Source organism: Corvus moneduloides, chromosome 12 (assembly GCF_009650955.1).
Source record: "Corvus moneduloides isolate bCorMon1 chromosome 12, bCorMon1.pri, whole genome shotgun sequence".
Taxonomy (NCBI): domain Eukaryota; kingdom Metazoa; phylum Chordata; class Aves; order Passeriformes; family Corvidae; genus Corvus; species Corvus moneduloides.
The window spans coordinates 11,169,127-11,193,119 of record NC_045487.1 but is presented as its reverse complement, the minus strand read 5'-3'; the positions used below and the strand labels follow the sequence as shown (position 1 = coordinate 11,193,119).

Genomic DNA, 23,993 nt, shown 5'->3' with positions numbered 1-23,993 from the left:
TTATCTAAACGTCCCTAATGTTACACAAACAGACAGTATAATTTCTTTGTTACATTTAGAGGAAAAGGAAATAAAGATAATAGCTTTCCAAGGTTTTTTATTTTTTTTTTCTTGAATGCTGCCTCCTTTTAGGTTCTCCCATGCAATGAAGGAAGGAAAATAAAATGCCCAAGATCCTGCATGAAGTTACACTGCAAAATGAGGACTTGTTTGCTCTGCCTCCTGTGTACTTCCAGTCTGAGCAAGGCCTGACAGTGCACAAATCTCATTAGTGTTCCAGGTAAGGTCTCATGAATAGAAGGGAGGCTGGTTTGGGAAATTCTTGGGATCCTAATGTCAAATATGGTATCATCATCTCTCTCGCTCCCTAGTGCTCACCAAAACCAACAGTAGTGCTCACACTGTTTTCTGTTCTCAGAGGATAAAAGTGTTTGATTTGGGAACTGCCATGTCAGCTCCTCTGCTTGACACCATTTGACCTGTGTGCAGCTGCTCAAAGCAGGGGACAAGAGCATGTTCACAGGGAAAATTTCTGAGACTGCAGGACAGTAAAAAATGTATGTTACTGTGGGGTAGCCGAGCAGCTGTGAGGGACTCGAGCTGAGAGGGTGTTTGTGGCTATTACTTGTGATACTGGTAGATCTAACATGGAGTCCAGTAGTGGAAAGGATTCAAGTAATTAACATGCCAAATGAGGATAACTCTTTATTATTCTTACATCTTTTTCATGGGGGAGGAGTGGGAGGGAAAGAGGGGAGAGGTAAAGTGGAAAAACAAGTGAAGCTGAGTGCTCAGGGCTAAAAAAAGATTTCACTAAAATGTTACTTGTCTAAGTTTTCAGTACACCATTAAATGAAAACTTTAAAAAAAAGTTTTCTACACAGGAGCAGTCAAGTTAAACCATTTATTTACAAAGTCTGGATGCATAAAACCATAGAGAAGTACACAGGTGTAGTCACAGCATAATAACCTTCCCTTTAACCTCAGCTTTGTTTATCTTTCAATATTGTGGGTGTTTGTTCCTCTTTTTTTTTTTTATATAAAGCATTTTTAAAGAGTAGATGAATGTTTCTCAGTAGAAATTAAATACTGTAATAAGTTATTGCTGCTTTGTGTTTTAGTAGATACTATAAATTTAGCTAAACAGAAAAGCCCTACGTCATTTATATAGTCTTCTGGGTGGCAGAGAGCTTCCCATCAATGCCCTGCATATCTGTGAGCAGGAACTTGGCCTCCCTGCAAAGTTCACAGCACCTCTGTGTTAAAAAGATGTAAGACATGAAATACAGCATAATCACTGATCTTTAATGTTGTATGTTGTTCTGGTAGTCTGGGGGCTGCAGGTATGGGGGAGTTCCTGCTGCCATCACCGTCTTCCAGTGCCAGCTCGGGCTTTCCGTTCTCAATGCTGGGTAACAATGTGTATTTGTGTCTTGAATCGTATCTCGGGTCAGCAAAATCATCTTTTCTTGACATTTCTTTTTCCCCCCCTGAAGCTTTCAGCATTTGTAAAATACCAGTAATACAAAATCAAGCTGACAGGTTCAATAAATCTCTTTTAATCAAGCCCAGCCTGTTTTATTGATCACATAACGGACATGTACCTGCTCTAGGACTGACCTCTCCTTAAATCTTATTTTTGGCAGCCTTCTCTCTGCTCGGTTGGGACTTGACCAGGGGGAACTATTTCTGTCTCTTTCCTACCTCCCACAGTCTATGTCTATATGTGTATGTACAGCCCACACCCCGCACTGTGTGTATGTGTGTATTTACAGCCCCTCCGCGGCCCGCTGTGTGTGTATGTATTTGTGTACAGCCCCTCCGCGGCGCTGCCCGCTCTCTGCCCGTTCCGGGCTCCCCTCACAGCCCCGCGCTCCCCTCACGGCCCCGCCCCGCCCAGGGGCTCGCGCGCCGGGCGCGCTCCCGCTCAGCGACGTGCGCGCGCCGGGGCCGCGGAGCGCCGTGCGCCTGCGCGCGGGCGGGGCGGGCGGTGGCGCCGCAAGCCAATGAGCGGGCGCGGCGCGCGGCGGGGGCGGGGCCCGGGCCGCGGTGTTTGGATTCGAACGCGCGGGGCGGTGGCGCAGGCGCGGTGCGCGGCGCTGCCCCCCAGCGGCGGGGCGCGGCATGGCGGGCGAGGACGCGGCCGGCGCCGAGCCGGGTCCCGCGGGGGGCGCGGCCGCCGCCCCGTCCCCGCCGGGCGAGGACGGCGAGACCCGGCAGCGCTACGAGGAGCTCTGCAGGAGCCTCAACATGGACGAGCGCGCCCGCGCCGAGGCCTGGCTGAGCTACCAGAGCATGAGGCGCAACTACACCCTGGAGGTGAGGGAGGGGCGACGGGGCCCCGGCCGGCCCGGGGGGGAGGCCGGCGGGAGGTGGGGGGTGAAGTGCGGAGGGAAGGAACGGCCCTGGAGGCGCGGCGGCCTCTCCCTCGCACCGCCCGGGCGGCCGGGAATAAACATCGCAATTTGGAGTCATAGCGGCGGAAAGGTGTTAAAAATGGAAGTGCCCCCGTCGCTGTGGTCCTTCCGCTCCCAGCAGTTCGGCCGAGGAGCGGCACGGTGGCCTCGGCCAGCGCCGCTCCGCAGCCGCGCGGGGCCCGCGGAGATGCCCAGCGCAGGTGTGATCGCATTTATCAGTTATTTATTGGGGGCTTGTATGGCCGCGGCACGGCCCGGGCTGGGGGTAAAGGGTAAAAGGTAAAGGGTACAAGGTAAAGGGTTGGTCACGTCGTTCTTGAAAACAGGAACACGCGGTGACGCGCCGGGGAGCTTTGGAGGCGCCTTTTATCGGTGCCTTCCTATAGTAAAGGTGGCGCTTGTGATAATCCTCGGGAGTTCTCCGGTCTCCCCAGCGCTGCCCTCCCCGTGACCGGGCGGCTCTCGGGCAGGGCTCGGTCCTGCAGCGCTGGAGCCGCCCGTGCGGGAAGGAGGAGTCCCGCTCCGACAGCGCCTGTGTCACATCGCAAACGGGCTGCGATGCTCGGCAAGGAGCCTTGACTTGCCCCCGAAGGTGTGCGCTCACCCGGCCCCGTGGCATCACGTAGCCTGACAAAACTACAGCATCGAATTCAGTTTGGCCCCTTGTTTAGCCCGTCCTTTTCCCACTGAAGTGTTGCTGTTTGATCAAAGAGGGAGACTAAAACTTCAAGTGCTCATTAGAATTAATTTCTGTCTTTAGGTGCCAGACTGAATAATTGTTCTGCTGTGTAATACAGAGCAAAATGGAAGCTATGTTTTTCTTTTCCTACTGTCTGTTGAGGGCAGAGGAATGTTTTGGTGGCAAGGAACTGTAGCCTTTTTTTTTCCTTTTTTGTTTTGGTTTGGTTTGGTTTTTTTGGTTTTTTTTTTTGTTTTGTTTTGTTTTTAGTCAAAACAGTGCAAAATCTGTAGGAGAAGAACACTAAAAATATATTGCTATACTTTGAGTCAAGTGTGACATTTATAACGGTAACTAGTAATTTTGGCTTTGATGCAGTTCAGTATTAGGTGTGTATTTAGTACCTGTTTTGTTGCAGTTAAAAACCCAAAACACAACAGAACTTTGAAACAGCAAATCAAGTTTGTCACTGGTTGAACTTCATCTTTTCGGGACACAGTTCTTTTTCCCTGATGCTGGGGTAGCTGAAAAGCATGTTTTTCTTTTCAGTGAAGTTTTCAGATGCCTGATGTTTTGATTCACAGGGAAATGACATGCATTGGCTGGCTTGTGCCTTGTACGTGGCTTGCAGGAAAGCAATTCCAACTGTGAGCAGAGGAACAGCGGAAGGAAATTACGTATCCTTAACCAGAATCCTGCGCTGTTCAGACCAAAGGTAACTTTTCTTGCTGACTTTCCAAAGACTTACAGGACCTCAAAGAGTGCTTATCACCTTGTGAAATTGGAAATAGAGAATAAAAGCTAAGTGTGTTTCTTGTTTTCTGCTTTTAAAGATAGACTTTTTATCACTGAAATGTTTGTATTATAGCTCACTGCCACAGGAGTAGGGCAGCTCCTTTGGCTCAGTACTGTGTTCGTAAAAACACTGGTTTTCAAAGTAAGATACTGACTTCCTTCACTCAAAGGAGAAAGAAGCCAGTCACTGAAGAACAGTCAATTTTTGGGGTGTGTGAAGTGTGAACTTCTGACATGAGAAACCATTTTTAGTTCACTGTGAAAATACTCATATGATTTATCTCCATTTTTACATAAGAAAACTTCACTCTTCACATGTTCTTGCTAAAGTCACTAAATGAGGTCAGAATCTGATGAACAAATTTGCATCAAATGTTTATGTCCATAAAGTAATAAAGAACAGCTTCTGAAACATTTTACTTCATTTATTAGCAATCTCATTGTTTCCTAAAAGTTCTGTAGGTTGGCACAAAAAGAAGAAAGAATGTTCTTACATACTTTTTCTCCCATTTTCTCTACTATTGAAGCATTGCTGTTGATTTAAACAATGCAGAAGTGTTCCTGTATAAACTTTCGTTTTCCAAATCAGAAATTCAGGGAATTGAATGTTCATAAATTGTTTCTGTGATCTGGGCTATCAAAGACTAATAACACTGAAAAAGAAGATGTAGATAAAGAAGCCGAAAAGGAATTAAAGACAAGTTTGCAAAGTGCAATTTACTAAAACTTAAGAGGTTTTTCATACTTTGTAGAATATTCTTAGCATTGTAGGTCTTACAGGTTGTTTTATTTAAGTTAATAAATTATTCTGAAAAATAAGGCAAGTCTGATTTCAGAGTAATCTGACTGTTGGAGTTGATTTTGTCTTTGTGAGGAAATGCCAGACCTGTGAGTACATAGTTAACATGGTTATCAGCTGAGGATCTAAAAATATTTCACGAGCTGTCTGAGCTCATCCATGTTTATGGGTGAAGGACTGGCTCTGAGTTCGTTGTCGTGTTTGCAGTGCCACCATTTCCTCAGTAGTTTGGGAAGTAGAAATTGCACTTTTGTTGAAAATCTATAGTTTATTTCTGCAGGAAAAACAAACGGCCTTTCTGATCTAACTTGTTGGGTATTTCCAGCTTGATCGAGTTTTTTAACAAGATGAAGAAGTGGGAAGACATGGCAAATTTACCATCCCAGTTCAGAGAGCGAACTGAGAGATTAGAGAGAAACTTTACTGTTTCTGCAGTCATTTTTAAGAAGTATGAGCCCATTTTTCAGGACGTTTTCAGGTATCCTCAAGAAGATCAACCTCGTCAACAGAGAGGAAGAAAACAGAGGTGTGTTTCTGTTATTTCCAGACTAATTTTAGAGCGTTACTTTAGTGAAAATATAATGAACTTGCTTGGTTGTTTTAGTAGTAATTTGACTGTATTTTCATAGTTGTTTATTGTATCAGAGTTGGTTTGTCCTTACCTGTGGTAAATTTTTAATCTCTTTTTTGGTTTCAGATCTGACAGGGGGCAGGAAATCCCGAAGCTGCTGAGTTTCTAATTATTTGGGGGTAGGGGAGAGGGGAGAGATTTCAATCAGCCTGTAGACAAGGGAAGCACTAGTATTGCAAAGTTTAGTCTGTTTCACTGCCCAGTAACTCCCATGGATTTCTTCATCGATGCAGATCTTGTGGATATTTTACTTCATAGTGGAAGCTTTGTTTCTTTCTTACTCTGTGTGTTAGGAGTGCTGTGGAATTGAACTTGCAGGCTGAGGCTGGGGTTCTGATTGTACCTACACTAAACCTGTGTGCATCTTTCTGTATTAGCTTTAGGCAGGGTTTTGTGGGAAGGGTGTAAGATTTTGGCCACACTGTAGTAAAGCTTGGTTTTCTCTTTGAGTTATTGACTGTTGTATGATGTTTTGTCAGTTTTGTTTCATCGAGCTTATTGTCTTCTTGCTGTGTTTTCCTCCAAAAGACGACAACCATGTACTGTGACGGAAGTTTTCCAGTTTTGTTGGGTGCTGTTTGTTCATGCAAAAGGTAAGAGATCTGAAACGGATGAAATACAGCAGACATGGGTTTATTAGTCATTATTTTATATCAGTCCTTAAAACACCAAATAGGTGCAGTGTACATATAACCTTTATTGTAAGAGCAGACTTAAAGCTTATAAGAACAGTAGAGAATTTCAGATGTTTTTCTTGATAATGACTGTTGAGAGTAAAAAGAAGGAAAAAAGGGATTAAATCCTCATTTTAGGCTTCAGTTGTTCAGTCATAGCACATATAGTCTAAAATCTTTCCTCATCAAATCTGTGTCTTGAAGAGTTCCCACATTCCTAGGCCTTGTTTCAAGTCCTGCTTTGATGAGTGTTCACTGTGAGTGATACATAAATAAGGTAGTGCTTTGGGGAAGGTAAAGACAGGATTGATATTCCACATGGAAAGAGCATCATTGTAGGTTCAAATCCACTGATAATGTCCAGTAACTTGATTTTTTTTCATAATATAACATCTATTAGGGGAAAACCAATATTTTAATGTCTTCAAGGAAAGGGATAAAAGGAATTCTGTTTTGGTTTGGGGGTGTGTGGTGGGATTTGTTTTTTCAAATTTAAAAGTGAATCAGTGTTAAGAATCCCACAAGTGTGCTTTGATTCCCTTAACTGGATGATTTTGAGGCTAGGACAGAGTAGGCTGTGGCAATATAGAATGGCCTGGCACTAATTTTGTTCAGCACAGAACTTTTTTTACAAAGCCTTTCTTTCTACACTGTGCCACACTGCAGAGGGATCCTGGCAGCAGTACTGAACCCTCAGCACCACAGCCCTGTACGAAGGTCAGGAAGGGTGTGCTGCTGGGCACAAGTGCTGCACTGAGCACTCTGTCCTGTGAAGAAGATGCCTTTTTGTAAGGCTGCAGATTTCACCTTATTGCACAAGAGAAATCTTTCCTAGACAAGTGTGGTGCTTTCAGCCCTGAAACACCGCGTGATTTCATCCACTGAGCCCAGAGGAGACTTAGTACTGTACTTATTTCCAGTCAGTCAGGACTTCACTTCCTTAGCGTAGGCAGGCAGCTGAGAGAATAAGTAGGTCAGTCTGAAAAATCACAGATTTTTCTTTTCCTTTCTGTAAAGTCCTTATTTCTGTGGGAAGCCTGGATGGTTGACAAGGTGCAGAGGGACTTCATGGTTCTTCCTGTTGCTAAATTATTGATTAATATGTTTGAGTAACTGCATCATTGATTGACTACATCTTAATTAGCAAGCAGTTTCAGACATGCTAACTAACCTTATGGAGAATACCTTGTTGATAATGCATCCAACTGAATTTTAAAAGAAAAATAATTACAGTACACAGAAGCTGTAAAGTTACTAGGTGATTATTAAAGTGTGGCAGCACAAAAATGGAAACTGAATGTTGACTATTAAGGCATTAGGTGTTGGTGTGAGGTTTTGTTGTGTGTGTTTTGGGGGTGAGCAGTAAATCCTTATTACAGCAACCACACATCAGTGGCAGGCCCAGGCTTGTCTGTTCCTGCAGCCCATTGCCTTCAGTTCACGCACTGCACACGGAGGGAGCCCCTTGCTTAGTGGGACTGTGCTTCTGGCATACTGTTTGTAAGGATCTTTAAACTCTTCTATTTCTTTGTTTAAAATCAATGGGGGAAAAAAATCTCTGCTGCACTGAGATAACATGTTTTTTATTATTTGATACGAGGTTGTGAAAGTGAGCATTGTTTGAAATGTCAGCAACAAAAAATTATTATGGAACTACTGGTACTGTGCAATTATATTTATTTTTGACTATGCTGACAGTAATGACTGCCATGGTAGTTGTCGTGGTTGTGAAGTTGAACCTATGTTATGACAGTTACTTTGAGAATTTTATTGATTTAAGTTTTTCTAATAGTATTTAGGACTTTCATTGTTTTGCTGTGAACTTTTAATGATTTGGAAATAACTGATAAGTGGGTAAAGTTAATTAAAATTTCATCTAGGGTTCATTATTTTCAATAGTTTAAATTCTCTGCATTGAAGTTATTTTTCTTCTAACAAACACAGAACCAGAAAATAACATAAATTTGAACAAACTAGTGTGTTACTGATAGAACACATCAAAATGAATATACGATTACAGAATTTTTCTCAATTATGCTGTTATTTTTCTAAGTGAGTTTATTACTATATGATAGATTTCTTCAAGAATTTAAATCTGTTCTTCAGAGTGGGTTCAGCTAAGTGATTTGGAGCTTCCCTGAGGAAAAAGGGGAGAGGGAAAGAGTGGAAGAGTTATTAGTATTTAAGGAGTAATAGAAACATCATGCTGTGCATAAAAAATAATGGAATTGTGATTTATGATATTAATTAATTGTATAGTTTATTTTACAAAACTGTTTTTAGCTGTGGCCACTCCTCTAGAGGAATATCATAAACATAAATGAGTTCAATAGAGTAATGACTCTGAATGTGATCTTTGTGGAAGGTAATAAAAGAGTGAAGAGGTTACAAGGACTCTTTCCTGCAGGAAGATAATAAACAAAAAATACTTAATAAACCAGATCAGAGATAGGCACATTTTAGCTCTTCTGTAAAGCACAAGAGAAATAAAGTTAAATTTATTACTATTTATAATGACCGTGCCCCCAGCAAAATTTTTGTAAGAAAACAGATTGTTAAAAAAAAAAATCAGACTTTGAGTTAAATAGAGATTTGTTCTGGAGAGTGAGGGGCAGGGGCTGAAGGAGGGAGCAGTTTCTAGGCCATCTGAAAACCTGGGTCTAGCCTTGCCAAGGTTAAAGTTCTTTGCAACTTTTTACAGCAATGCAAAGTCAAGGAAAAGGGGAAAAGTTGAGTCTCAGAACACCTTCTACCCCTCCTTGGCCTTCAGAGCAGGATTTGCTTTGGGCAGGTGCAGTGGGAATCCAGTGAAGGACGTGACTCTGCCAGGCAGTGGGGCTGGTGCTGCCAGAGTTAGGGAAGCACATTTTTCTTCCTTGAGGCAGTTTGCACTGCTTTGAGTTATTTAAGCACTGGTTAATGAGATTACTGTGAATGAGGGAGCAGCAACAGCATATTTGTCAACATTTTGGTATTGTTTGACTTCAAAACAGCACAATATATTTGAATTCCTTCACAGTTATTGTTTCTGAAAAAATATTTTACTTTTGTATTTGTTTTATGTTGCTAAATGTGAGTCTGCTTTACTGCCTGTGTTGCTATCCAGATATTTATAGTCAGCAAAGTCTGTGTTTCCAAGATTCCATTATTCATTGTAATACAAACATCAACAGTGTTTTGGTTAAAAAATGTTCAATTCCATGCCATTTTTTTGTCTTATGTCTTTCTAATATTGCAGGAAATTTTCCTATGATCAGTGATGACTTGGTCAATTCCTACCATCTCTTGTTATGTGCTTTGGATCTCGTGTATGGAAATGCTCTGCAGTGTCCTAACCGTAAAGAACTCCTGAATCCTAATTTTCAGGGTATGTTGAAAAAAAAAGTTGATTTGAAATACATGAGAATTAATATTTTCTGTTTCTGGCTATGCAATTCTAATTCCATTAATGTAATAATAACAGACTAGTGAATTTTGTCAATAATACATTAAGTCAAGAATTTGATGTACTGTGGAAATACCCTTGAAGGAAGCTTGATAGTAATAATTTGAGTTAATGAGGGTTTAATATCAGTGAAAAAGTGCATAGTGATGCAGCCATCACTGGACACAGTAAGACTGGAATGTTCCCGTCATGCAGCAGTTTGGAAAGGCCCAGGGCTCAAACGGGAGATTTGTTTCTCTCTCATTTCCGGATTGCTGCTGTTCTCTTTCTGAAGAGAATGGAGGTATAGGTTGACTTGATAACCACAAATGCAAATGAATGGTGAGAAGTTGCCACTGAGTTTCTGATGTAACTCTTCCCAGACTTGCATTTCATTTTCAGTGCTGTACAGTATTGGCCTGTACTTGCAGCGCTTTGGATGTGACCTGGAACCATTATCTCAAATAAATATTGTAGTTCACAAGTGTTTGATTTTTTTCCCTATTGGAATTGATATATTTAATTTTTATCACTTAGTCACTAATGTTCTTAAATCTCTAACTTAAAATTTGCTTTCGATAACATTACCCAGTTGAGTGGGCATTATGTAATTAGTAGTTCTTTCAAAGGAACTAGTTAGTTTACTGTTTTAATTTCATACTAGCTTGACTACACAGCTTAGAATCTAAGTTTAATAAGAAAACAGGATATGGATTTGCAAAATTATATCATACAATATTCTTAATTGTAGGTCTACCTGAAGACTTCCATAGTAAGGATTATAAAGTATCATCTGATCCTCCCTGCATCATTGAAAAACTGTGTTCTTTACATTATGGATTAGTTTTAGAAGCAAAAGGTATAAAGGAACATTTTTGGAAGCCATATATTCGGAAGCTTTTTGACAAAAAGGTTCGTCAGTCAATTTGTAATGTAGAAAAATCTCTCCTTACTTGTTAGCTTCAAAACGTTTCTAAGAAATGAAGTGCCCATCGTTTGTTCTTAAATGTCTTACAGCTCTTAAAAGGAAAAGATGAAAATCTGACTGGGTTTCTAGATCCTGGGAACTTTGGAGATAGCGTGTAAGTCACTGTGGTGTGCTTTGTGTGAGTGTCCCTCTGTAACCCAGCTGCCCTTGTTACCTTATCTGAGCACTGGTAGCTGCCTCGTGTGTTTAGTAATGGCCATCCACCACTGCCTTCCAGTTCCTGTGAGTGCTGTGGGCTGAGGCCTGCTTGAAAGAGGAGTGATGTTTCAGGATGGTGGTATCTGATGTCTGCTTTTACTCTTGTGTTTCTCTTTCCAGGATTTTTTTTTTTGTATGTAACTCAAAGGGTTATTGTGAAAATGCTGTGGGAGCACGTTGAGTAGGAAGTGGGAGGGAAAGAATTGGGTGTGGTGGTGTTTAGAGATGTTTATGGGTGTGAATTACTTTCTTTTAATGATACAAAAATGGTTCAGTGTAGTTTATGATACGATGCTGTGTAAATTTTGAGGAGTTTCCACAAAGTAGGAGTTCTCAGTATTTTACTGCATTTTTCCTGCAGCTGGATAAATGGCAGGGCATCAGATATGTAGGGAGAATAATGTCCTTGCCGCTGTTATGTTTAAGGTGCTGTAGATCTTAAAGGAGCTTCAGTGCTTCAGTGAGGGTCAAAAGAAATCTGAAGTAGACTTCCCCCAGGCCAGAACTGTGTTTGTTGTGTGAGCAGGTGAACAAAGCAGTCTAAATAAAGGGGGTTTGTCTGTCTTTCCTTCCTGCTGTAGAAAAGCCATCAACAAGGCCTATGAGGAGTATGTTCTGTCAGTGGGAAATCTCGATGAGCGAATCTTCCTTGGCGAGGATGCAGATGAAGAAATTGGAACTCTCACAAGGTGCTTAAACACGCCTTCAGGAATGGAAACAGCTGAAAGGGTACAAGTGAAGAATAATTTGCAGCAGCATTTTGACAGGGTGAGTATGGCATGGTCTGTGTTGCTGTTTTTATATGCCACCTTCCCTCACAGTCTATGGAGACAGAAATAAGACACACCTAGGAGTGTGGGGAGAAAATGGGAGGAGTATTGGGAGCTAGACTTCATGGTGAAGAATGTAATGTGTTTGTTAAAATAAGTAATTGTGTGGTTAGGTGATTAGAAGATGCATTGATTTTGCTGTGTGCTAATTGAAGGGATGTCCTTTATGTTACATTATTTTAATGCGATGGCTTGATCGGATGCAAATAAACTAAAATGCTGATCAGAAGAACTTCTCATATTAGAGATTAAACCTGCTGAAAGGAAACCCTAGCTCAGTACACTTTTCGTATGAGGTGCAGCTACCTTTGTTACTCAGGGGCTAGGAAGGGAGTACTGGGGTTTGGGGGGATTTTTTAGATTGGTCCAGTTGTTTCACACTTTAATTCCAACATCTGCATTTCAGCACAGGTCACATCCCCTCTGTTTATACAGAACGGTTTGATACAAACATATGAGCAACGCAGACAAATTCTTCATTGCTGGTTCTTACCTGAGTCATGGTCTGGTTTGGGCTGTTTGATTGGGAGCCATTTTTTTACCATAACACAGAGTAAGAATTCTGCAGATTGATGTTTCTAGGTTATGATCTTTATCAAAGTTTATAAAAGTGTGCATATGTATATGTGGTTATATTTTTGTTTTCAGTCCAAATCACTTAGGATCACAACCCCCCTTACTGGCCGCAAGTACATTAAAGAGAGCAACCCATATGTGACACCTGTTTCCATAGCAACCTACAGCCTGAGCCGCCTGCACACGATGCTGGCAGGACTGAAAAATGCCCCCAGTGAAAATCTGGAGCAAATACTCAGGTAAATTTGATGTTTAGCCAAATAATCCTATTTTCTATTCTAGTTTTAATAACAAACATTAATTCTGAACAGTGTAATTTAAAATGCGAGCCAGTCTTTTACTCCTGGAGTAAAATGGAATCCAGAGAGACATTTACATTTCAAAGGAATAATCTCTTTATTTAGACACATCTGTCCTTAGAGACTGATAAACATCCACCATTTAAAACCCAACAGTTTTGAGCTTCTCTAACCACAAGTTGCCAGTATAAATTGTCAAGACTTTTCTTCCTGCTTAGCAAATGGCACTACATAGGAAATCACTCCATACTGTAGGAGAGGCAAACTGCACCTTATTTGCCATGTGGATAAACTGTTGCTTCAGGAATAATGTATTTTTAAACAATTTTTATGTCATGTGGAAAGTGCTGTTTAAATATCTCTCCTTGATCATGAAAAGATGAACATATTTACTGCAGTCTATACAATAATATGATGTTTTGCAGTTAGACACATTTGGATCTGTTTGTATTGCTGTGCAATATATTTCCTTTTTTTTGTGCTTTCAACATATAAAAAATAGGGGGCTTTTGGTCTTTGTAAGAACAGTATATTGAAAATGTTTAGTTTTTATTTCAGGTCGTGTTCCAGAGATCCTTCTCAATCCATTGCAAACAGAGTAAAAGAAATGCACGAAGTGTACTGTCAGAGCACACAGTCTGAAGGAGAATTCAGTAATTTTTCCAAAGGTGGGAAACATTTTGCTTATCCAGATAAGAATTAAAATGCCTGTAAACGCATCCATCTCTTGTAATTAAGTTTTACAAACAGGTTATGCTTTAGCACAAGTGGCTTTTCTACTTCTCTTGACTTTTCATGTATTCTTTAGACAGCAAATTTCAATGCTGTGTAAAATTTTATAATCAGCCTTAGTTTGAATCACTGGAATTTGATCATGCTTTGAGTACTAGAGAAGTGAAAAGCACTGTTAAGTGTACCACTTTTTCTCTCAAATATAAGAATATTAGTGGTGGCATGGATTTCTATGATGGTAGAGAAAATCTGAGTAACTGTAGTCTTTAAAAACCCAACAGCAATTTTAGCTTACATGTGAGGATGGATTAGTACAGGTATTAAAATCCTGCCAGTAAAAACACAAAAACACAACTTGCAAAGTTGTCTTGATATCTGAAGTGCCTGAAGATGGATTGAATATGAGGAAGATGCTCTTGACCTTGTTTCTTAATAAGGCCTTCCTTTGTTCTTGTCAACTTAGTTGCTTCAGTGCTTTTTGTTGCACAGTGCGAGGTGGATCCTTACAGGTGTGTTTTTCATTGCATTTTCTGAATTGGAATTGTGTACATTATAGCAATGTTAAGGATTGTTCTTATACATGGTGATGTCACCGAAATCTGGGTTCAGTAGCAAGTTATTCTGCTCTGCTTTCACAAGTCAGTGCAATGTAGGAGAAGGATCCCTACTTTAACTGGTTTAGTCCTGAAAGTATTGTAGCCACAGAAGCACAGAAATCCACACAAGCTACTGTTGCATCTCTGTACCTGAAGATGAAGAAGATAATGCTTTTATGTTGCATTTTACAGTATTGCTTTTATTTAAACTTCCTGCAGATGTTGCTAGTAAACATTTTCGTCGTGCTGAGATGCTCTACTACAAGGTCTTGGAGTCAGTCATTGAGCAAGAAAGGAAGAGACTGGGAGACGCTGACTTATCTGTAAGGAAAACTAATCAAAGGGTTCCTCACTTTTAAAGTTGGACCTGCAAAAAAAGAACACAGATGTAGAGCAGAATTGTCAGCTATTTAAAATGAGGGTAAATCTCTGAGAAGAACCCTGTAAGTACACCTGAATGGAAGAAAAAAGGTTCAAGAAATTATTTGTGTTTGCAAACACAAAGATAGATGAAATTTTTAATGAGTAAAGGAGGGCTCATTTTGAATTCTATTCTGTCCCTTACAAAATAGCTTCACTTTTTGTAAGCTTGAGAATCTTGCTGTTGAGACAATTAAAAAAGTTGTTTATTGTTCTATAGTTACACTGTAAAATAAGTTTTAAAATTTGCAACTCTTGCAGGCAATACTGGAGCAAGATGTGTTTCACAGGTCTCTGCTGGCATGTTGCCTGGAGATCATTACCTTTACATACAACCCACCTGGAAACTTCCCGTTCATCACCGAAATATTTGACATTCCAGTTTATCATTTTTACAAGGTAATGTGTTGGATAGCTAGAAATGCTGATCAGGTCATGAGTGCTCATTGACCTGTATGACAGTATAGGATTGAGTCATAGTAATGCAGCCTTCATATTTCTAATAGTCTCTTCTTCCATGAAAATCAAGTATTGGACTTAGATCTTTGTTTAAGAATCAATGTATGAAACAAGTACGTTATGTTGATCATAATTATCCACTGCACAGGTAATTGAGGTTTTCATTAGAGCAGAGGATGGCCTTTGTCGGGAAGTGGTAAAACACCTGAACCACATTGAAGAGCAGATCCTGGAAAGTATGGCATGGAAACGGGAATCTGTACTGTGGGACAGGATCAGAGAGAATGAAAACAAAGTTCCTACTTGTGAAGAGGTGAGCACATCTGTCAGTGTGTTACACTGCTTTCATAATCAGACAGAGGCCTTCGTACCCTGAAGGAGAGGCCTTACGAGGCCCAGTAGCAATCCCGCCATCGCAGCCCATCAGTGCAAGGAAGGCAGTACGTGCAGTGCAGTGTGCTCTGGCCTGGTTAGAGTCATCTCTGTGGAGACATCTGCAACAGAGACAGGCAGCAGAGAAAATTCTCACCCAGTATTTTATCTAGTATTTTATTGGTTAGCAGAACAATGAACAAAAATGGTCAAGCAGGGAAGTCTCACTTGAAAAGATTATTAAGCAAGAATGTGGTAAAAAGTACACACAGCAGTAGTCACAGAAAGACTATTACAGTGTGTATCTTCCAGAGCAGCACAATCACTATGCACTACTGGTTTTCTTGGGCTAGTTTGGCTTAGGGTAAGTTGGTCACTTTTCTTGTTCTTTTTCCACAGAGTTTTGCTGTTCAAAATCTGTAGTGCTGTAGCTTTTAAAAATTTGCTATGTAGTTAATGTGTGATAGAGACACTCTAATAAAAGGATAAATATTTTAGGTAATGCCACCTCAGTACTTCGAGAAATCTGCTGGGAACAGTGTTGTAGGTTCACCATTGACACCACGGCGAATAAACGAGGTTCGTGCTGAAAGTGGAGGACTGGGAAAAGGTGAGATTTTTTAAAAGCAGAACATGCTATGCATTGCTTAGCTAGATTAAATTATGTAAGGAAGGACGCTGCTTTAATGCCAATGTACAGTTAGCTGCAAACACATTTGTGAATGGTATTTGTATTGCAACTCACAGAGTTGCATCAGAGGTGTAAGACTGATGGATTCATCGTATCACTGAACTAAATACTGCTTTGATAGGGTGTTCTCAGGTGATAGATACGAACAGCATGTGTGTATGTATGTGTTAAACAGTATTTATACAGGCACACACACAACTTATGCTCTTAATTGGTTTGCTTTATTATTATGCCAGGAGAGAAACTCCACTATATATTGAGTTATGTGACATCTCAAACTTTTTTTGCTAGAAGAAATAAAATATAATACATGAACTTAGAAAAATATTAAACACAGCATTATCTAAGATTAAGTCATCTCTAAAAGCAGTATGTACTTCCAGAAATTCTTTCCTGAAGAGCTTTGCATGACAGATTTTGGTTTGCATTAGATTTCCATCACCTAGTTGTAGAAGAAGGGATTATAAAACAAGAGTTAAATCTATATTTATATGTGTGTGTGTGTTTTTCTTCCCCAGGCCTTTCCTCCCCTCCAGCCACCCTGTACGACAGGTACAGCTCTCCCACAGCCAACCCCACGCGGCGGCGCCTGTTCGCTGACAATGACAGTGCCCCCGAGGGTGGCACCGCGGTGAGGGTGCCCCCGCAGCCCGTGGTGAGCACGGTGCCAGTGCAGAACGTGAGCCCCGAGGCCGTGTCCGTGACTCCTGTGCCTGGCCAGACCCTGGTGACCGTGGCAACGGCCACCGTGACAGCCAACAACGGGCAGACGGTGACAATACCAGTGCAAGGTGAGGGAAAAGCTGCTGCACAACTATTCAGGCTTGTTCCCATCAGAGTATTAGAATACAGCCAAGAAGAGAGGGGGGAACAGTTGGCCAGAAAAAAGTATGTTCATAAGGATTCATAAGTAGGAAAAATGGTTTGAATAGACAAGCAGAGTTTAAGGACGGAGCATGTAGAGCCTGAGGATGTTCTTCTGACTGCCAGGGTCTGTTTTATAAAACAGTTGTTTCAGTAAGCCCTCCTGGAACTGAGAGGGGATGAAAGCTGCATTAGTATGAAAACCTTAGTTCAGCTTCATTATCTTCTTGTCTTAGGATGAAGTTTCCAAAGTATTTTGATTAAACAATCTCATGTATAATATGCTAAGTGTATAGTTATAAGCAGCTAATAAGAACTGAATTGTTTTAAAAAACTCAAAACCACAAACACACACACGTCCCCCACAGAACTTGCCCTTACTTCAGGCTCTTTTTGTTAAATTACAGGTATTGCCAATGAAAATGGAGGAATAACTTTCTTCCCAGTCCAAGTAAATGTAGGTACCCAGCCGCAGGCTGTGTCTGGGCCCATGCAGCCTCTGAGTGCCCAGACTCTGGCTGGCACCCTGAACACTCAGATGACTGGGGCAGCACTGCAGTTGCCAGGCCAGTTAACAGTGCAGCAGATCTCCCCTGGCGAGCAGAGACACACCCAGCACTTCACTGCCACAGCTGTCAGGCCTCGCAAGATGGGCTCTCTTTCACTCTTCTTCAGAAAGGTACTTCTTGATCTAAGGTTGCTTTGCTTAGTTCTTATTTTGGTAAACCTGCAGTAATTTAAACAATACACACTTACTGGTTGTAATAATGAGGGTGTATTTAATTTAATCTATGCCTTTAGTTATTCATACACACAGAGTAGTTTTCTCCTGCAGGCCACTTCTCACTAGCAAAGGAGTGTGCTAGCACATCAGGACTTGGAAATAGATTCTGTACTTGGCCAGCAGGTTCTTAAAGGTGTCCCTTTTCTTGAAGGCTCTTCCAAAGAAAGAGGTTCTCTTTTGAGACTTTCTGGTTTATTCAGTACAGGGGTTTCTGTAGGCAATGCAGTGCCCTTTCTGGGCTCAGGACAGCTTAAAGGCTCAGGACAGATTTAAGCTTCAAACAGATGTTTTCTTAGCACTGACACCAGTACTGAGAATGTCTGTGTCTTGTAAGTAAAAAAGTTAAATTTGAATTTAGTTACTCTTCTCTTGGCTTAGCACTGGCACAAGCTCTACAGGTGTGCAAGTCTGAACTACTCTTGCTGGGTCAGAAAAGCAGTGTTGCTGTGGCCCTGAGCACAGTGTCCATTGCCACAGGTGTATCATTTGGCCAGTGTTCGTCTGAGGGATCTCTGTGTCAAACTTGATGTGTCTGATGAGCTGCGCAAAAAGATCTGGACATGCTTTGAGTATTCCTTGGTGCACTGCCCTGAAATCATGATGGACAGACACCTGGATCAGCTGCTGATGTGTGCCATCTATGTCATGACTAAGGTAAAATGTGAACAAAGAAAAAGCAAACAAAAACTCCTTTAATACTTAATATTCCAAATACTACAATTCCTCAAAAAACCTCAAACCAAGAAACACACAGAGAACCACCCCCAAACAAAACAAAATACAAAAACCCGCAGACAAACTGAGAACCTTTTCTGTGCATCCCCCTTCCATTAGGTTACTAATGAAGACAGATCATTCCAGAACATCATGCGCTGCTACCGGACACAGCCACAAGCCAAGAGTCACGTGAGCACAGTCACAATTTAAATATGTGGGGTCTGGTTTATTAAATGCCTTTGTTCTATTGTGGGAACAGATCATTTGGCAAAGCAACGTTTATTATTAAGGGGATGCAGTCCATGAGTCATTCCCAAAAGAGAGCGGTCATATCCAAAATCCTGCACTACTGAAAGCTTTCTATGCTAAACTATAACTAAAATAGAAAATGTCTTTATTTAAAACCTAAGTAGGCAGTACCCATGGGGTATTATTCCTCTTAGGAGGCTGTACTTTTACTGCAAGCAGCCGTTTGGTACCACAGGCAGCAGATGTGTCATGCAGGCAGTTGTTCCCTGGCTGGGTACCTGCTGCACCCTCCCCTGCTCACGCTGCTCCCTGTCCCCGCAGGTCTATCGCAGTGTCCTGATCAAGGGCCGCCGCCGCCGCCGCCACTCCGGCAGCAGCGACAGCAGCAGCCAGCAGAACTCACCTACGGACAGGAGCAAAGACAGGAACAAAGAAAGAAGTGAGTGATGACAAATGCCAGGTGTTTGGGTTTAATTCAATTTCCAAAACCGTGCGTAAAGTAAGAGTCGGATTTTGTGTTGTCCCACCCTAAACAGTTCCTCCTTTGATAAACTTAGACACAGTTAAAAATACATTGATAACATTTAAGAGTTGCTCTAACTTAAGGTTTTTATTGCACCCACTCTGGACAGTTTCAAATCTCTCCCCACATGCACTTACCTTGGGAATTTGCTGTGCTGGTCTGAACTCTGAATTTGCAGAATGAGGAAATCTGGGCTAGCCCAGGTTCACAGTTACTCTTATCACAACCACAGAGCTGCAGCATTTCTTTTGTAGCACTGTCTGTCTGCAGAGATAGGACCACCACCACAGCATTGATTTCAGTATAGCTGACAGCTCTGAAGATCCTTCTCTTGCTGTGTGAACTGACACATTTTCCTTGAATTAACTTCTATAAAGGAAACTGAAGAAGTGATGCTGTGTATTCCTACCAGCAGTTTCCAAGATATTTAACAGATGATGGTAGAAGCTGTAGGTATTAATATTTTCTGTCACAGGGAGGTGGCAGGGAGGGAAGGGAAAAAATACATATATTTTGCAACTTTCCACATTAAATTAGTATGAAGTATGACCAAGCCAAGTATTTCTCCTACTAACAGAAAAAACTACCATTCTTTACTTGAAAAGGTGACAGGTGGCAACAAGAAAGAGCTAGAAGTATAACACAAATGCTGTAAAATGGAGTTTCAGCTCTTTTTATATTGTCATGCAACTCAGCTCCTAGGGAAAATCCCTTGCAGTTTATCCAGTAAGAAGTCAGACATCAACAAAGCTTTTATGTACGGGAAAACGCTCAGGGATCAAAACGGGCAGCACTTTTGGTGGCAGCAGGTTCTGGTCCCTGTTTCCCAAGGGTGGCTGGCTGTGTGTGTGCAGGGGAGTGTCTGGGCCTGCAGGGCTGGCAGTGCCTGAGCAGTGTGGCTGTGCCCGTGCAGGCAGCCGTGACTCCAGCCCGGTGATGCGCTCCAGCAGCACCCTCCCCGTGCCCCAGCCCTCCAGCGCACCCCCGACCCCCACCCGCCTCACCGGCCCCAACAGCGACACTGAGGAGGAGGAGCGGGGGGACCTCATCCAGTTCTACAACAACATCTACATCGAGCAGATCAAGGACTTTGCCCTCAAGTACACTTCAAGTGCAGTAAGTTACATTCTGTGCTTTTCCTTGGTAAACAAAGCTTTTTCTACTTACTATGCAGTGAAGTCCCCTTAAATTAAAAAATACTAATCTGCCCTAATAACGCAACAAAACTTGAATTTGTTGTACGTCTGTATGGTCTCATATCCGTGGAAGAGCAAGCCCTGAGCTCAGGCTGCAGCTGCTGAGCACCTCTTCTCTCCTCACAGACAGACTCCCCCCCACTCTCGCCGTACCCGTTCGTGCGCCTCGGCTCCCCCCGCAGAGTGCAGCTCTCCCAGCACCACCCCGTGTACATCTCGCCACACAGGAACGAGTCTGCCCTCTCTCCCCAAGAGAAAATATTCTACTACTTCAGCAGCAGCCCCTCGAAGGTGAGACTAAAGGTTTTCAGTTTGATTCTCTAATTCCTTAACCCTGTTTCTTGTTCTTGGTAGTGAAATTAGAGCAGACCCTACAACACGACATTTTGTTTACCTTGTCCAACACACACATCGTCACTTAAGGCTCATCAAACTGCCAGTGCAGCTGTCACAGCTGTAGGGCTGGATGGGCCTTTGAGCTCTGCATGCAGAGACACAACAAACTCCCTTGAGTTTGAGTAAGACTTTGTGTACTCTAGTAAGGGAAAGACCAGCAGAGTGATGACGTACCTTGGTACAGTACAGATTTCCACAAGAAAAGCCTGTGCAGTCCCACTGTAATGCATCTAAAAACAGTTCACATCATATTGGGGCGGTCACTAAATACAGTGAGAGCTAATCCTTCTTTTGCCCCCTTCCTCCCTCCTCCAGAGGCTAAAGGAAATTAACAGCATGGTTCGAACTGGAGAAACGCCCACGAAGAAGAGAGGCATCCTCTTGGAGGATGGAACTGAAGCCCCAGCCAAGCGAATCTGCCAGGAGAATCACACAGCTCTGTTAAGACGACTCCAGGATGTAGCAAATGACCGAGGGTCTCACTGAGCCTGCACAGCTCTTCCCTCCCTGACTGTGTCAAGCCTGGACCAGGGCATGAGGGGAGACAGCGCTGGGGACAGGGAGGATCCTCCTCAGACCCTCTACACAACCCCAGGGCCTGCTTAAGCTCTTCACAAGGCAAGTGACCCCTTTCCAGCCTTGCCTGGAGAACACACCCCTCTCACAGCTGTGGACCTTGCAGCAGGTATTTACAGCTTTGCTTTGCTCTAGTCAGTGCCCTCAGCCCGTGTTCATGGTGCCTCACCTGTCAGCTGTGGCCAGACAGGTCCAGGTGCCTCAGCACAGAGCCCTGCACCAAGGTACCCACAGTCACCAGTGTCGGGGTTCCTCACTAACCCCCTCCACAAACTAACAGCTTAGGAGTAACATTCTTACACAGTCCTATTTTGCTTGGAAAGGGACAAGGGGAGTAAGTGGTTTGAGCCCTGATGGAAGCTGGATGGATGGACTCTGTCCCTATTCAGGATATTCCATGTGCCCTTCCATGAGAACCATCAGTGGTAAGCTTTACTGTGTGGCCTTTTGCTGCTGTCCCAAGGGAGGTGATTATGTTGATTGGTTTGAGCTGTGCAGTCTTTGAAAGTGAACTTGTGTTCCCAAGGTGACACCTGGGCTGGGGCTGTGGAGCATCATGTTTAAGGCAGGTGAGTTTTGCTGTATATTTGCAATGGCACTTTCTAAATGTGAATATTTTTTGCAAAGGCCGACTTCAGCTGTCTTTCTGTACTGAAACAATTTGACTTTTGTATTTATTTCAATCTGACATCCCATTGCTCCTCTTGTCAGCAAATGGCATTCAGAATTCATTGTAACTTGATGTATATGCAACAATGAATGCAAGAAGCCAGGGATGTGTACTTTCTTCAAGGAATTTTATATGCTTTGTTGTGCTTTTCTTGATAGTCAGGCACTATAGCCCTTGTGCCCTCAGCAGCAGAAAGGTGGTGCCCATCTCCTAAAACATATACTTAGATATTTTGTGTTTAAAGGACAGGGCTTGGGCGTTTGGTTTTATGTTTTGCTTTGGGTTTTTTAAATGGCCTAAATGAGGCTGCCTATGAGAAATCCCTCCCCTACTAACAGGATCACGAGGTGGTGCATATTACACTTACCACTTGTTTGCATTTAAAATAGTTCCAAAATACCAGACTTGTTAGGAAAGCATCAACCCTCTCCCACAGTACAGGATGCCAGTCCTCTGCTGGGGAGGGGGTGTTCTTCATGTAAAATGTGGCACACTCAGGTTCCACAAGGCTTTCTAAGGAAAAGCTAAAAGCCCTGTTTTCAGTCATTCCTGCCCTTCCAAATAATAGGAAAATTTAAGACTTAATTCCACTGCAAATTCAGCTAAAGTAAAATAAAAACATGGTTTTTCTTACCTGCATAACAAAAAGCTGAAGTCCAGAAGTTGTGTAGATGTTTCTGTAAAAATATTTATGGAAGTGTCAGACAATTCTTGTTGTTACTATGTTCCATTTACTTCACTTTGTATGAAAATATTGCAATTGTATTTTTCAATAAAGACTTTGTAAACTCACAGTTTTATGTTCTTGTGTGAAAAAGTATTGTATGTGCAAAGCTAAAAAGTCTGCAACAAGGACTGCAATTAAGGGTTTAGAAATAAATAAACACATGTCTTAGGGAAAGGATTTACTCCTGCCCTGGTTTAGTCACTGTGGTTGTTCCAAGCGTGTCCCTTCCTGCTGCTCCATCAGAAGGCACCAGGCAGGGCCTGACAGGGACAGCAGTGCCAGGGAATGCCCCAGCTCCCTTGGCAGAGGAGGAGGAGGGTGGCTGTCTCACTGCACAACAGGAGGGCTCCAGAACGAACAATCTGCTTTGCCTTCCCTGCAGGAGCTTTTAACACAACATCTCACACACCCAAAAACTTTATTTCATATGCACTGTGCACTCCAACTGAGGGAAATTTCTAAACATTCTTAAGAACAGCTTTGACCACTACTGGCCAGTGCTGTATTTGTACAGCTAAGGCTGCACTGGTTTTCTCCTGCATTTTTACCTAGGGGCCCTGATACTATTTCATCCACTGCTATTTCTGTCCATTTCTGAAACCAAGTTGCTAAGTTAGTATCAGGTGTAAATAACAATAAAGATACAAGTTGCAGTTTATAGTTTTTTAGCATTTGCTTCAAAAAGAAAAAAATCAACAAAAAAATACTTCAACAGAGGTGTTCCAAAGGAAAATAAAAAAGGCATGCAAACTTGATATTAAAAGAAAAAAAAAAACAACTGAAGCGGCTTCAAATAATTTCTTCCATTACTTAGGTTTGGTTGAAATCCAACTGCAACCTCAGCAGGAGACTCCACTGGTGTAACTTGCAGATCTCTGGGAAATGTTCTTTAGAGAATTCAGAATTTCAAAGATGATATTCAGAAACATCCCCTTCTCAAAGTATTGGCCAGACGTTAGTCTTTCATCAAATTATGTACCTGTTCTAGGAAAACAGCACAATCCAGGAGAAAAGGATTTGATTTCTATGGCACTGTTTCAGTACTCATTCACCTACCTTGCTCCTGGAACAGCTTCTTGTACACAAATATGACTACAGAAATACACAGCATTCTCTCTCTCAGTCTAATAAAAAGAATAATTTTTCAGATTATTCATTCTAAACTAAAATTCTACATTCTCTAAAGCAATAAAATTATTCTTAACAAACTGCTGTTAGCTGGATTTAGCTTGGAGCAATCCAACCTAGTGACCAGCCTTGCAGGGGTCTGTGACAGCTCACAGAAGAACAAAACTTCCTCCAATAACCATCACTTTCACAGCATTATCCTGTCATTCCTTCTGGACATTGTTCCTGGCCAACAGCAGCACTGGCAGCTGGAGCTGTGCTGCAGCCAACACCAAAGAGCGGCCCAAGATTAGGAGGATTTCACTTCTACACAAATCCTTCGCCTAAGTGACTTAGGAAATGTGCAAGTCAGTGATGTGTTAGAGGCTTCTGAATGATCATAAAACTGAGTAAAGAGGAACTGTCAGAGTCTGGTTTAGCTCCAGGCTGCCCCTGCCCAAGCAGTTCACGCGCTCAGCACAAGGCCAGGCCCATCGTCTGCTTCACACCAGGAGTCCTCTAACTAAAACCTTGCCCATGATAAATCTGAAGCATTTAAATTTCAGTTTCAGCCTTCCCAAAAAGTTAGAGAGCAACAGAACTC

The 23,993-nt window shown here is 42.2% G+C and overlaps 1 protein-coding gene across 1 annotated transcript; it reads left to right on the top strand.

Moving 5' to 3' along the window:
- Window positions 1–2,133: 2,133 nt before the first annotated feature.
- RBL2 (RB transcriptional corepressor like 2) lies at window positions 2,134–22,349 on the top strand. The gene is made up of 22 exons (XM_032121550.1): window positions 2,134–2,319; window positions 3,681–3,811; window positions 5,016–5,216; window positions 5,850–5,914; window positions 9,234–9,362; window positions 10,171–10,331; window positions 10,437–10,501; window positions 11,187–11,373; window positions 12,084–12,250; window positions 12,869–12,978; window positions 13,858–13,961; window positions 14,320–14,457; window positions 14,666–14,830; window positions 15,388–15,499; window positions 16,099–16,371; window positions 16,852–17,123; window positions 17,706–17,882; window positions 18,063–18,134; window positions 18,516–18,633; window positions 19,631–19,833; window positions 20,040–20,204; window positions 20,625–22,349. The coding sequence occupies exons 1-22, from the start codon at window positions 2,251–2,253 to the stop codon at window positions 20,793–20,795; spliced, it is 3,255 nt and encodes a 1,084-aa protein (XP_031977441.1). The 5' UTR covers window positions 2,134–2,250; the 3' UTR covers window positions 20,796–22,349.
- Window positions 22,350–23,993: the final 1,644 nt, after the last annotated feature.

Coding starts and splice junctions, on each gene's coding strand:
- RBL2 (XM_032121550.1), top strand. CDS start 2,251: ATGGACGAGCGCGCCCGCGCCGAGGCCTGGCTGAGCTACCAGAGCATG. Junction 2,320..3,680: donor GGCGCAACTACACCCTGGAG/GTGAGGGAGGGG, acceptor TTTGATTCACAG/GGAAATGACATGCATTGGCT. Junction 5,915..9,233: donor GCTGTTTGTTCATGCAAAAG/GTAAGAGATCTG, acceptor CTAATATTGCAG/GAAATTTTCCTATGATCAGT.